The 14,212-nt window shown below is 40.2% G+C and overlaps 1 protein-coding gene across 1 annotated transcript; it reads right to left on the bottom strand.

Moving 5' to 3' along the window:
• Positions 1–216: 216 nt before the first annotated feature.
• LOC127003986 (uncharacterized transmembrane protein DDB_G0289901-like) lies at positions 217–13,832 on the bottom strand. The gene is made up of 5 exons (XM_050871070.1): positions 13,669–13,832; positions 5,011–5,903; positions 4,579–4,706; positions 2,284–2,419; positions 217–398 (listed from the first exon to the last, which is right to left on the bottom strand). The coding sequence occupies exons 1-5, from the start codon at positions 13,679–13,681 to the stop codon at positions 273–275; spliced, it is 1,296 nt and encodes a 431-aa protein (XP_050727027.1). The 5' UTR covers positions 13,682–13,832; the 3' UTR covers positions 217–272.
• Positions 13,833–14,212: the final 380 nt, after the last annotated feature.

The raw sequence follows: 14,212 nt of genomic DNA on the forward strand, positions 1-14,212 counted from the left end.
ACAATAGGATGGAAGATTCATGCCCAACTTTACACATGCACAAATGCTTGACAGAGGGGGCAGGCACATACAAAGCAGAAAAAGGGGGATATTGATGTTGAAAAAAGGTATTGTATAACAGGAAGAACAGGAGGCTTCAGCTGTTTTCTTAGGGAACAAAATAGCAGAGCTATAAAGATACCTAATTCTTCAATTCCAGACTTCCTTAGGGATAACTGAAAAAGGTTTTGTTCTTTTTTTTTTAATGAACTTTTCCACAGTAACCACAATGTTTAGATGATGCCAATTTTGTTGGCCACATCAAGGGCATCGTAGTCAGGGGCAAGCTTCACGTATGCTTTCTTCAGGCCATCAGGTCTGTGGAGTGTGTTGACACGAGCAGCATCAATCTCGTACAGCTGAAACACACCAGTCATGAGTATAACATTCAAGTGCATAACAAAATTGTAAGGAGAAAATTCAGACAGGAAAAGATTATACATGAAAAGGACAATCTACCCATGACAATTCTTTATATCACTAGACTATTAAGTAAACAATGTCAAAATATAACAGGTCAATAGATTCTGATGGCTGTTGTGCAAAAATAAATAGTTGTCCCCCGACACCCACAGATACATATTATCATGACGTATCCCTTGAACATTATTAGTAGGAAACTAAGGAGTTCACAGGATAGCCACCAGATATGGCATACTGTTCACTATTTTGATGATTGTGGTCCTTCAGAAATAAGAAATGAGTTTTAGTGAGCTCATGACTAAGTAGATTGATGGTGCATTCATCATTCAGAAATTTTGTGAATCCATTTTTTTGTGAAATTACTGAGCTGGCAGCCACTATGTAACCCATTCCAACATATCAAAGATAATGCTCATTAAGACAATTTGATTCCTTTACTTTTAACCGGGATTTTTTTTTTATCACAGCAAAGGAAGCAAGCAGCTTAAGGACACAGAAAAAATAAAAATAAAATATAAAGTATAAAACAAGTAAAATAAGCTTGAAGTGGGAAGCTATGACATTAATTGTTCTGGAACTATTAATTATAGTGATGATGAAAAGGTGTATCTGTAATGAAACCAGATTGGCAAGATCATTTTTGTCTTGGCTTCCGCTGCTCCCCAACACCTATCTTTTCTTCTCAGTCGTTAGCTATTGGTAACATATGAGGACAGATAGGTGGTGGGACTGTGTGGCAGAGCGGCGGAGATGAAAAAGGCCCGCGGGAGCCAAGGCAAAAACAATCTTGGCAATCTGGTTTCACTATAATTGAATAAAATAATTATTCACTGTGGCTGAAACCAAGCTGTCATAGCCTAAGAGAACCATGTTTGGGTGCATTGGGGCAGTCAAGAAAAAGCAATTCCTTTTTTTTTTTTAACTATTCTAGCTACATTTCCTCTTATCAGACTTGCTTTACCTTTCAAAACAACAGCACCAAAAAATATATTTGTAGTAATATATATATATATATATATATATATATATATATATATATATATATATATATATATATATATATATATATATATATATATATATATATATATATATATATATATATATATATATATATATATATATATATATATATATATATATATATATATATATATATATATATATATATATATATATATATATATATATATATATATATATATATATATATATATATATATATATATATATATATATATATATATATATATATATATATATATATATATATATATATATATATATATATATATATATATATATATATATATATATATATATATATATATATATATATATATATATATTCAGAATTCAGACCAGGGCCTTTTTGGATCACAATTTATAATTTGGATCATTGGAATCCAGACAGACAGACTTTTACTATACCTGTAAAACAATTCATATCTCTGCATTTCTCTGTAAATTCTTTTCATATTTTCCATTCTTTTCACACTAACATTCATTCCCCGCCCTTTGATACATACTCCCTTCCCCCTTAGCAATTATTACTAGCTCACTCTTTTCTCACAGATATGAGCATTTACAGTGATGCTGGTACTGTGAAATATAAGAACCATGACTGCTGCTTGGGGGATAGGAATAGGGATCAGGAGAAACCCTGGACAGCGATATAAGCTGTGTTGCTCCAAGAGGATTTTTTGCAATTTAAAAAATAAAAAAAATTAAAAAAAATAAAATGTAATAGTGAAAAAATAACTAGAATATGATTATAATTTCCACAAAATAAACCTCAAGTATTTGTAAAGAAATACTTACTTTTTTGACAGCATACTTGATCTGGTATTTGTTAGCAAGGCGGTCAATGATGAAGACCAAGGTATTGTTGTCTTCAATCTTCTTCATTGCAGACTCAGTTGTAAGAGGGTACTTAATGATATTGAAGGCATCCAGTCTGTGGGAATTAATTCATGTAAAAGAGGCAATCTGTAGTGCTGACATATAGAGTCTGCATCATAAAAATTTGCACAATGAGGGAAAAGAAGGCTACTCAGCTTCAAGTAAGCAGAAAGACAAAATGATTTACCTGACTATCAGTCTTACATTTATGGGAAATTACAATTCTACTTGAAATCTAAAGGCTAAACTCTCTCAAAGACTGAGCAATACCCAGGCCAAGGAGCCCAAAGAAAAACAGCATTTTAAGATACGACAACAAGGACATACTTATGCAGAGGTCACACCACATCATAGAGGACTCATAGATCTTACATGACAATACCATATTTCCCACCATATAAGACGCACCTATAATTTGGCAAGATATATTTAGAAAATAAAAAACTCCACATTTTCCCTGAACTTAACCTGTATGCAGTATTACATTCGGCCATCTTACTTACAATTATGAATATGATACTGTATATTGCTCTGTGCCCTTCTCTGTGTTCAAAGTGTTACACTGTTGGTTGAAGAATTACAGTGCTCTTACCCCAAGCAGCTGACTTTCACCAAGCTACTGAGAGAACTAATAGGTAATACGGGGATGCTACGTTCGATGGGCAATCTTGGTCTTGATCTTGACTTTCAGGGACCGTATACCTACTTTCAAGTAGAAATAGATGTTGATTAATTTTTTAATCATATTATGTTTTAATATAATTATTTTTACGATGAGAAACAAAAATGTTTACAATAAACACTTTAAGTCATCCACGGATATTCGTTCTTTCGAACACGTATCACAAAAAACGTCAGCTGACCGGGCCACTGCACAGCAGAAATACCTCCAGACTAATCCTCCCAAATCCGCCCCACGATCACCTAACAGCCATGTCAGGCAGCACCATGCTCCATCAATATTGTTCCCGTGTAATAGCCGCTTTAACCATCACCGCCAAAGTACCCAGCACACTGGTGACTGGTGCGCCGCAGCAGTGTTGTGTGTTGCGTTTAGTGTTCACGACATGCCTTGGCTCCCACGTGTGGCGCGTCTTCGTCTTCTTGTGACCTGTATGGTCATGTCCTCCTCTCTTCTGCTTATTCAAACGTTCCTTTTCTATTGCCTCACACTATTCAATAGTTAAAAGTTTGGAAAGTTTTGTTTAGTCGGCGCAACATGTGTGGTCATATGCCGGAGAGAGACAGAAGGGGAAGGAATTATAGAAGAGAACAGATCCCAGGAGACGGGACACAATCCCCGACCTGGTACCCATTCACTGCTGGGTGGACAGGGGCATAGGGTATCGGAAAAGCCGTCCAATTTTTCCAAACCACCCAGGGAATCGAACCCGGGCTCTCTCGGTTGTGAGCAGTGTGTGCTAACTACTGCACCATGAAGCCCCCCCTTCATTAGTTAAATCAATTAAAATTTGTACCTTCAGTGTATACTGCGCAGGGATAACCTTTTTGGCATCTTGAGTGAAAATAAGTGTGCGTTACACGCCGCAAAATACGCCATGTTTCAATCTGGGGACATCTGGGAACTATTGTGTCCAATGGAGGTGTTCTGGGTGCTGGTTTCGTACCAGTAACAATAACCTCTAGGCCTACCAAAACCTAACCATAGGCGTATAAGACGCAGGGTGATTTTTCAAATCTTTTTTTTTTTTTTTCTAAGTGCGTCTTACATGGAGGGAAATACGGTACTTATTTTAACATTTGTGCCAAATGTGAGACTGACCAAAATATATGCTTAGCTAAGTAAAAGTAAAGTTGGGGGGGAAATATGCTGGGCTATGCATTGCATCAACACTCTTCTTCAACTTGGTCTTTGAGTCTGTTGTATTTAAGAATAAGAATCCATTATCCAGGTTACCACTGTTAACCTTCCCCAGGTACCCATCTGTCAACAAGCCCTAAAGGGAGGATGAACAGCTACTAACTAAATCTTCACTAACCAATTAGACTAAATACCTTATAATTATGTAATCTGATTTTCTTCAACTTTTCTCAAAAGTAACTTCTGCCTTGGTGCAATCCATTATTTATCCATTTTTATATTTTTTTGTGTTCTAAAAATAATCAGCCTCCACAGTCTGCTCCTCTTCCTCAAATTTAAAAACTAGGCAAAGATGTTTGCTTTTACATCTATTAAACCCATAACTAACATACTTGCTCTTCCTTGGCACTGAGCGGCGAGGGTACTTGGGGTTACGTGTAAGCCTCAGGGTCTTTGGGCGACGGAACCGGACAGTGGTTCTGATCTTCTTCACTCTCGTGCCATGAGCGCCCTTCACAATCTGTTGAAAATTCATACTCATCAAGTTAAGAGTTACAGCACAAGAAAAGTACTTACTGACAACTGTGAAAAAAGTTGAAATAAGCAAATAGCATAAACTGGAATATATTCATGATGTGTATTTTCTCCATTATAAGCACTGTAGTAAGGAGAGATAAGTGAAGCAGTAGGAGGATGGAGGGTGGCTGGAAGGAATCAGTTGTGTATGTTTGGCTTAAAATTCCTATGAACTAAATGTTTTAAATCTTTGTTGGCATGAACGTCCATAAAGTGAGGGTTGCCTAAACTAGAAAACTGTCACTAACCTTGAGAGCCACTTTAGAAGCCTTCTTCACGGCAACCTTTTTACTGGTCTTGAGTCCTTTGAGTCTCCTGTCCTTGGAGGCAGCAATGGTCAGCTTCTTGGCTCCCACTCTGGGACGTGCAGCCCCTTTAGCAAGAGGCTTCTTTCCAGTGGCACCCTTGGCAACTCCCTTGCCTGCAGTCTTCTTGGCTAGGCCACCCTTGGCACCAGCTTTGCCAGCGGCTGCTCCTTTGGCTCCTGGTTTCTTTGGGGCTGCTTTCTTGGGAGCCGCTGCTCCACTGGCTTGTTTCTTGGCAGCAGGTCCCTTGGCAGCAGACCCTGCTGGCCTCTTCGTTCCAGTTGTTGGTTTAGCTCCTGCACTCTGCTTGGCACCAGCAGCAGGCTTAGCAGCAGATGCCTTTGCTCCCTGCTTTTTGGAGCCTCCTGTAGCTCCACCTGCTGCCTTCCCACCAGCAGCTGCAGCACCTTGCTTGCCACCAGCTTTTCCTGCACCTGCTGTTGCCTTGCCACCAGCAGATTTCCCTCCTGTGGCTCCAGCCTTGCCACCAGTTTGTTTCCCTCCAGCAGCCGCTGCAGGCTTTCCTCCTGTGGCTGCAGGCTTAGCTCCTGTAGCTTTTCCTGCAGCAGCCTTGCCTCCAGCAGCTGCAGCTGGCTTGCCCCCAGTTGCTCCACCTTTTGCTCCAGCTGCAGGAGCAGGCTTCCCACCAGAGGCAGCAGGTTTAGGTGTTGCTGGCTTTGCACTTGCTGATGGTGCTGACTTTCCACTGGCACCTCCAGCTGGTTTAGCTCCAGTTCCAGATGACTTGCCACCGGCAGCTCCACCAGTCGGCTTGCTCTCCGAAGCCCCAGCCGCTGGCTTGCCACCAGTGGCTCCTGCTGCCGGCTTTTTTTCTTCTGCAAAGAAAGAACAACGATAACAACATGAAACATTAAATCATTGATGTACAACTTTTAAAAGGCCCTCTAATTTAAAGATCAGGAAACTAAGATGGTTCAGACATGTGATGAGAAGAGACTGGAGAGGTGCATTTAGTAGTGTGTCAGGCATCAAGGTGCCTGGCCAGACTATAAGGCACACCGAAGAAAACCTGGAGGAAATGTGTGGAGGACCTAGTTGCTCTGTGTTAATGAAGAGGCAGTTGGAGGACAGTCAATGTTGGAACGCAAAATAATAAACAGTAAACCCTCGATACAATGGACCCGCTTATAACGGATTTCGGATATAACAGACAAGGTCAGACGGTCAGAAATCCATTGATACCGACTGAGAATAATAGTTTTAGAACCACCCGCTTCTGGTAACTACAATAGCGTCTGCTAGCCACCTTGCCCTCCTACCTTTATCTGTTGCCCCCTCCTTTGGTTACCATAGTATTTTTCAGCCCACCTGACGAAATATTTTCCTCCTCGTGGTTTCCATTCAAATGAAGAACGTATTTATACCACAAGAAAGTCGTATGTATCAATCCAGGACGCAAATGTAATGGAAAATAGCCAAGTGTTTGTGAGTGTCGGTACTGACACAGCTTAAGGGGGTCGAGGGGGGCTAAGCCCCCCAGTTAGGTAGGTTAAGGTAAGTTATAATTGGTTAGTAAATTTATTCGGGACTCACTGTGGGGCGCGGAAATACCAGAGTTGCACCGATAAGCGATTTGGCCGATTTCCGATTAATCGGTTACCAATAATCGGCCGATTATTTAGAAATTGTAAATGTGATTGATCTTCATCAATTACGGTTATGGGTAAAATTTTACAAATGTGCCAATCTCACACTGGCAGGCGAAAGTCTTTCTTTTTGTAGTTTTCGGTGTTATGAAATATTATGTAAACTGTTCGTCAAAAATCATTAAATGATTGACTTTTCAATGCCTGTTGTACACTCGCCGCAGCTGCAGCTGCAAATAGCTTGCAGAGAGATGTTCTACTTGCTTACTGTTTAACATTTCACTCACCGCTCAAAGATCACAAGGGAACAAACTAGAACAAAACAAGGCAAATTAATGTTTTTTTTCTGCTGTGTATTCCCCCAGTGCACATGTGGTGGACCGCAAAGCGACTTCTTTCAGCGAGGAAGTATTACTCGCAACACCGGCCACCGAAATGGTCCATGCATGCCGATGCCCTGTCCCATCCCGCGCAGCATATTTCCGCCCACCCACACCACGTCCTGAATAATTTAAGGGGTCCGTTTCAAGGGTTTACCTCAAAAAAATCGTTTTCTGCGAAAATTACGTAGAATAACAGAAAGCATGGCCTTTTCGATGGTATACTATCATATATGTACATGGATAAATTGGGTCAGAAAAAATGTTTTATTACCCGTATTTACCGTGCCAGCACATCTCACGAGGTCTGAGGGTCCATGCGTGTACACGTGTTACTCTTAATAGAAAAATCACCAAAATTTGTTTTCTTCACAGATTTTTTTGAAATTTTCTACACCACTCGCTTATTCCTAGCTGGCAACTCTGGATCGTGAGTCAAGAGCCATGGGATGCTCTCTGCTTCCTCACATGTCTCGGCTCTCAACCCGTCTTTGTCACGCATGGGTATACAGCGTTTACCTGCAGAAATCTTGCAGTTTTCGTGCTTGAAAACATGCCATGACCTTCTAAAATGTCCCAGAGGAGGAGAGAATGTGCAATAGCTGCCAAGAGGAGGCAGCTAGAGACATGAAGAACCTCTACAACCACTACAACATCTGAGCCTGGTGTTGAGGGGGAGCTAGCACCTCCTGATACCCCCATCAAGAATGGATAATATACTTGTAAATGAAGGGGACCAGATGCCTGGGAGTAATACTTTATGCAGAAAACTCTGACCTATACAGCCTCCAGCACCGTTCATACAAAGTGATATAAATCACGATTTAGAAAAGTGGCTTTTTCTCGATTCTAAAGTTGCTCGCACATATTGCAAAAAACTTCAAAAGTTTTGAACGTATCTAAAAAGTTTTTTCACCAAAAGAAAGAGCGTAAAAAGATGGAAATATCAGAGCCAAATTTTTGCTCTATATATCTTCAAACATTAGTTATAAAATTCTCTGTAGAATTTTTGGGGGAGGATCTTTTTTCCCTGGCTCATATATATATATATATCTATATATATATATATATATATATATATATATATATATATATATATATATATATATATATATATATATATATATATATATAAAAGGTTTCCAAATGAAGACAATACAACAGTGTATACGTTGTTAGAAAATCATGTAACTTGGATAAAAACTTTAAGACTAGTTTCAATTTTTTTTAAGGGTGGAAAAACTGCAAAAAATGCAAAAACTGAAAAACTATTCTTCAAATTCCGCTGAAAATTGCAGACCCATCTCGGAACAACTCCAATTAATATATAATTAAACAATAAAAATTGTCCTAAAGGTAAAAAAAAAAAAATTTCAGTGAAACGGACATCTTAAACTAACCAAACACAACCCAACCTTACATAGCCTACCTAACTGGGGGGCTCAGCACCCTTCGACCCCTAAAGCTGTGTCAGTACCGACACTCACTAACACTTGGCTATTTTCCATTACATTAACATCCTGGATTGATGCATAAGACTTTCTTGTGGTATAAATATGTTCTTCATTTGAATGGAAACCATAAAGAGGAAAATATTTCATCAGGTGGACTGAAAAAGACTATGGTAACCAAAGGATGGGAAAACAGATAAAGGGAGGAGGGCGAGGTGGCTAGCAGACGCTGATGTAGTTACCACGAGCGGTTGGTTCGAAAACTATTCTGTCAGTCCCCGTGGATTTCTGACCATCTGACCTTGTCCGTTGCAAGCGAGTCCGTTATATCGAGGGTTTACTGTACAATGATTGTTCATCTTTCTCTTCAGGGTGTAAAGTATTCTTGACTCAAATATGATTGCCGATAACAATCCATTCCATTACCTTCTCCCCCTTATTTCTGGGGGGAGGGGGGGAGGGGCTGGACTTGCCCTAATTGTTTCCTAGATATGTATTACTCTACTCTCAAGCACTTTTCTACCAATCATTTGAAGCACCAGAATCATACAGTACTAAGTACCATAGTATGCAAAAATGAGTTGAGCATAGCACTGTATTTACCAAATATCCCTCTATCTAGCAAATGAGTCAGAGATACAGAATGCATGCTGTAATAAGGTCGAAGATCCCATGAAGTAAACAAAACTTTCACCCCTCCATTGCACAGCCTCAACTCAAGCTAAACTCAGATCTTGGAAATATAATGTATTAAGCCAGTGAACCCTACACTATGGACCAGAAACTTGCCCCAGCCCTGTCATTAAGCCGCAAATTTTGGAAAATCAAACGCTTTGGTGTGAATCGCCATAACTCCCTAATTTCTGGGGCTACAGAAATGTGTATGGTATCAATCGACGGCAAAATATATATATTTTAATATGCGACCAGGCTCAAAAACCGACTCGGAAGGGGGAAAATTTGAATAAATTAGCAAAAAAACGACTGAAAAAAAAAATTGAGTTCCCAGCCTTGAAACCCACTCATTTTTTTAGAATTTCAAAAACTTATATATTTAACAAATAATTTAGCCCTACCAATGTGCTTTCCAATATGATGCATAACATTTCCCTACTCCCAGTAGTTTCGTTGCTAGAGCTCGAAATGTAAACCCTTTTGAGAGCGATTTTGACGAACTCCAGACACTTTGCTGTTTTTGTCTTGTGTGGCATTGCTATTACCTCTAGAAGCCTGTAATTTGGCATGTAGCCCCTCTTGGCAATGTAGTTTGACCAGCTTGAAGGATTTTTTCATAGCTCAATTACAAGTTTGTCGTTGTGCCGTCACAAAATAGCCTGTTTTTCGGCCCTTTTGCCACGATTTGGACACGTCCTAGTTTTTAGCCTATAACTTTTTTTATTTATTTAGTGCTTTCCAATTTTTTTTCTGGTTATTAATCTGTATTAATAGAGCTTTCATTTGCCACCAATCACGCCTTCCTAGCTTCAGTAGTTTTTGCTCGAGCTTGACCAGAATTCACAACGAAAATTCACCGAATCCGACTCATTTCACGCGCCGCGACGAAAAACCTTCCTGACGCCACAAAAATTAATATATCTGCATAAAAAGTTACATATGAACACTGCAATATGTTGACTATCTAGTATTAACCCAAGAACGTCGGCAGACCCTTTTCTGGGCTTGCACGAGTCGTGGCTGTGGTACGGTAGACCCTAAAAAGGGCTCACCATAAAACCCATAATTCGAGCTAATTGTAGGCAGTGGAGACATAGAGCAACCCACCATACATGCCCTGGGTCATAGTGGTGGGTGAGTGATCTTGAGATGGGCTTTTTTGTCATAGGTGGTGCTGTAAGGTCATGGCAGACTGAATTAGCTATCCACACAGTAATCACTTGTCAAATTCTTTAAAGTAGACAACAAGCAACTCTAGGCTAGATGCCATGCATCACAAGACTGTTTAATTAGTAACAAACACCACCCAAAAAGAATGGAGTTTGAGTAAAAGTAAATATTTTTAACAGCTTTATGGTCATGAGAGGAGTACTCTGATGTACGTTCCATGCTCTTTTCTTAGTCTCAAAATGCAGTGTAATTTTGCCATTTCTCGGCTTTCCCATAGCCGAAGCCCACGGGGTAAAGCCATTTTAAGATATCTATATAAAAAGTTACTATTTTTACATAATCGTTTCCCAATATAAATCAACCTATATTAAGCCTTATTATACGTTATTTTTTTTTTTTTAATATTCAACCATATTTTTTCCCATTTATGAATAATACATTTAATATATATATATATATATATATATATATATATATATATATATATATATATATATATATATATATATATATATATATATATATATATATATATATATATATATATATGAAATGATAGAGGAACTAAAGAGAACTCTTTGAGAACTTCCCTTGATTTCCAGTGTTATGGTCTGTGGTAGTGTCTGTTTTGTTGTGTCTGTTACGTGCATATCGTATATTATGCTTTTAGAGGTTGGGGCTGTGGGGGCTGTTACTACGCTCTCAGGTTCCGTTGGTCGATGGTTCTTGGTGGTTGGTGGTTTCCTTGTCCAGTGGTTGGGTTGCTGTGGTGAGGGTTAATGGTGTGCTATTGTGGAAGGGTTATTGGTGTTATTGTTTAAAAATTAGGTAGGGACTTTATAGGTCTCTAGTATGTCCCCCCTATTTCTCTCTCATCCATGTCCTGTTGCTTGTCTGGTTCTGGAGTTGGCTGCACCTTTCTTGCTTTATTGTTCAGTGGGAGAGGGGACTCGTCGGGCCTCTGCCCCCTGCACCTTTTCTAGGGTTCTCTAGGGTGGTGTGGGGTGGGGACTTGGGCGCCTCAGGATCCGGGATCGGGCCACCAGGGCTAGGTAGAGAGGAGGAGGATCTTTTCGCTGAGAACTTTCTGTTGACCCAATGAATGGCTGTTTGATTGTTTGGGCTGTTGGCTATAGTGGCTGGTGGCTGGGCTGGTTTGATTGTTTTGGTCGTTGAAATTTTTTTTCTTTGACTTTTCTTTGGTTTTCTTGAAGGGTCTTGTTGCCGATGGTTGTTGAGGGAGGAGAGGCCAATGCATTGTTTTTTGTTTCTCGGAGTTAAAAGTTAAGTTAACTTTACTAGCTTCCAATCATCTCCGTGCACCATGTGTCCTCTCTGCAGAATTGTGTCCTCCCCTCAGGTGTCTGAGTAGCGTAGTATATTCAAGGCCATCAAAAAGAGGCTGCAGCGATTGATTCCAGACTGGTCAGCATTTTGATGTGGATGACAAACACTAGCTGGCCCAGAAACTTCCCTGAGAACGGGGAAGCACACAGGAAGCCATTCAGAGTGGTATATATATATATATATATGGTATCAAAAGAATGCAAATTAAATGTATTATTCATAAATGGGAAGAAATATGGTCGAATACTAAACAAAATAGAAATAACATGTATAATAAGGTTTAATATAGGTTGATTTATATAGTGAAATGATTATATAAAAATAGTAGCTATGTTGCATTGGCAACTCAGCACGGATCCATCAATCTCATTGGCATTTTGCAATCAAAAGAGACAATGCCACAGCAAATAAAAACAGTACATGATTTACATTACCAATCACAGCCTTTTATTTCATATGGGAGGAGGAAGGAGGCGAGATATAAATCAGTCCAAGATCATGTCTCGGTAAAGATTCATTTTATCAGCGTTACTAATTTTGAGATGCTGACTGCTTATTTCTGAACAAACTATGATGCTGTTAATCATGGATAGTATTTTTCTCTGGAAATCACTAAATGATTGATTTTCAATGCCTTTTGTGGACCCATCGCCGCAGCCACAAAATAGCCCGTTTTTTTGGGGGTGGGGGAGAATATTTAAATTACTCCAACTGAACTTTACATGACCTAACTAAAAGGGGGGGCACTTTGCCCCCCTGGACCCCCCACATGTATATGTGGCATTTCTGCGAGGACGCGAGCCGGTTGGACCGCCGCTGCGTCCACTGCTGCCGCATATGGGTGTACTTCGTCGTGCTTTAGCTTTCGTCAATAATATCAAACTATTAAAAAATCTCTATCATCATTTCTAGCAGTTTGCGACACATATATAGGGTTCAAAATGCATAGAATAATGAGATATAACTAATGAGAAGTGCGAGAAGAGACGGGGAAGAATGTATCCCAGTCCCTCCGTGACACCCCGAGGCAGCCGCAATAAACTCACTAACTTTTCAAAAATCGCAAACAGCGTTTCTAGCAGTTTGCGGCGCACATAGATGGGGTTCAAAATGCATAGGATAAAGAGATCTAACCGATGAGAAGTGTGAGAAGTACCGCTGAGATGGGGAAGAAAGTAGAATATTGTGAAATACAGAAACAGTAAGCAAGTTGAACCTCTCTGTAAGCTATTTTGCTGCTGAAGCGGCGGGTGCACAAAAGGTATTGAAAAATCAATCAGTTAGTGATTTCAGGAGAAAAATACTATCTCCATGATAAACAGCATTCTATTTTGTCTAGATATGAGAAGTCAGCGTATTGAAATTAGTAGACTACCCTTTCGTAAATAATCCCCCAAAAGTGTAATTTTCATTGAGGCAGGTGTGCTTCTGTAGTAATACCCTTTACAGCAGGTGGATGACTGCCCAATGGCACTATTCCTTCCTTCCACAGCCACGCGCTAGAGCCACCCAGACCCCATCATAAACAACGAGTAATTTACAAGACACAGATAACATAATGGTGGTCAGCACGCTGATAAACACATCAGTATAGAGTCGACCGCCTGGGCAGAGACGGGTGCAAGTCTGGAAACACCGAAACTAATGGCTGCTCATGAAACGAATGGACGAACGATATAAGACATTATAGTTTTCCGGTTCAGTTGCGAACAGCCGACTCTGCTTTCCTTAGACGGAGGCGGCGCAAACCATCGGCAAGTCCTGGCCGCAGCTGGCCCTCGGCGGGGCGGTGTGCGGCCTGGCGAGGTTGCACGTGGTTCCTTCACATCATTATTCCTTAATACTGGAAACGCAGCGCACTCATACCCCGCAGAACAGTACACCCGCACTCTACACCTCACTTTAGATAGCCGGGGAGGGTGAGGGATAGGCAAGTCAGGAGTAATTAACGAAAAATCTCTGGACACTCACTCTTGGGCGGCATGGCGAGTATTGTTACTCGAGGAAGGGACGCAAGGCATGATGGCCGCCGACAGCCGAGCCTCGAGATGCGCCGCCCGGGACACTCAAACCAGCCCCTGACTCTTCTTCTTTCTTCCTAGTCTCTCCCTTTCTGTCTCTTCTCTTCTTTTCTTTTCTTCCTTCTTCCTCCCTCTCTGTTTCCCTCTTCTCTCTTATTCTCACTATCTTCTTTCTCTTTCCCTTTCTGTCTCCTCTCGGCCGGGACACTCAAATCATTCTTGTCCCTGTCTTTTTCTTCTTTTTCTGAATCATCCTTGTCCCTGTCTCTTCTCTTCTTTTCTCTTCTTCCTCCCTCGAATTCTGTCTCTCCCCCTTATCTCTTCTTACTATCTTCTTTCTCTTTCTCTTTCAGTCTCCTCTCGGGACACTCAAATATCATCCTTGTCCCTGTCTTTTTCTTCTTTTTCTTTTTTTCTTTTGTCCCTTTTTGTCCTCCCTTCCTCCTTTCTCTCTTTCTGTTTCTCCCTATTAATTTTCTCTTCATCTCCCTAAT

The sequence above is a fragment of the Eriocheir sinensis genome, chromosome 27, assembly GCF_024679095.1.
Source record: "Eriocheir sinensis breed Jianghai 21 chromosome 27, ASM2467909v1, whole genome shotgun sequence".
Lineage (NCBI taxonomy): Eukaryota > Metazoa > Arthropoda > Malacostraca > Decapoda > Varunidae > Eriocheir > Eriocheir sinensis.

What these genes read in the sequence shown, in the direction of transcription:
- LOC127003986 (XM_050871070.1), bottom strand. An exon ending in CTTCTAAAGTGGCTCTCAAG is followed by an intron (nt 4,707 to 5,010) that starts GTTAGTGACAGT and finishes AATTTTCAACAG; the next exon opens with ATTGTGAAGGGCGCTCATGG. An exon ending in TCAGTGCCAAGGAAGAGCAA is followed by an intron (nt 2,420 to 4,578) that starts GTATGTTAGTTA and finishes TAATTCCCACAG; the next exon opens with ACTGGATGCCTTCAATATCA.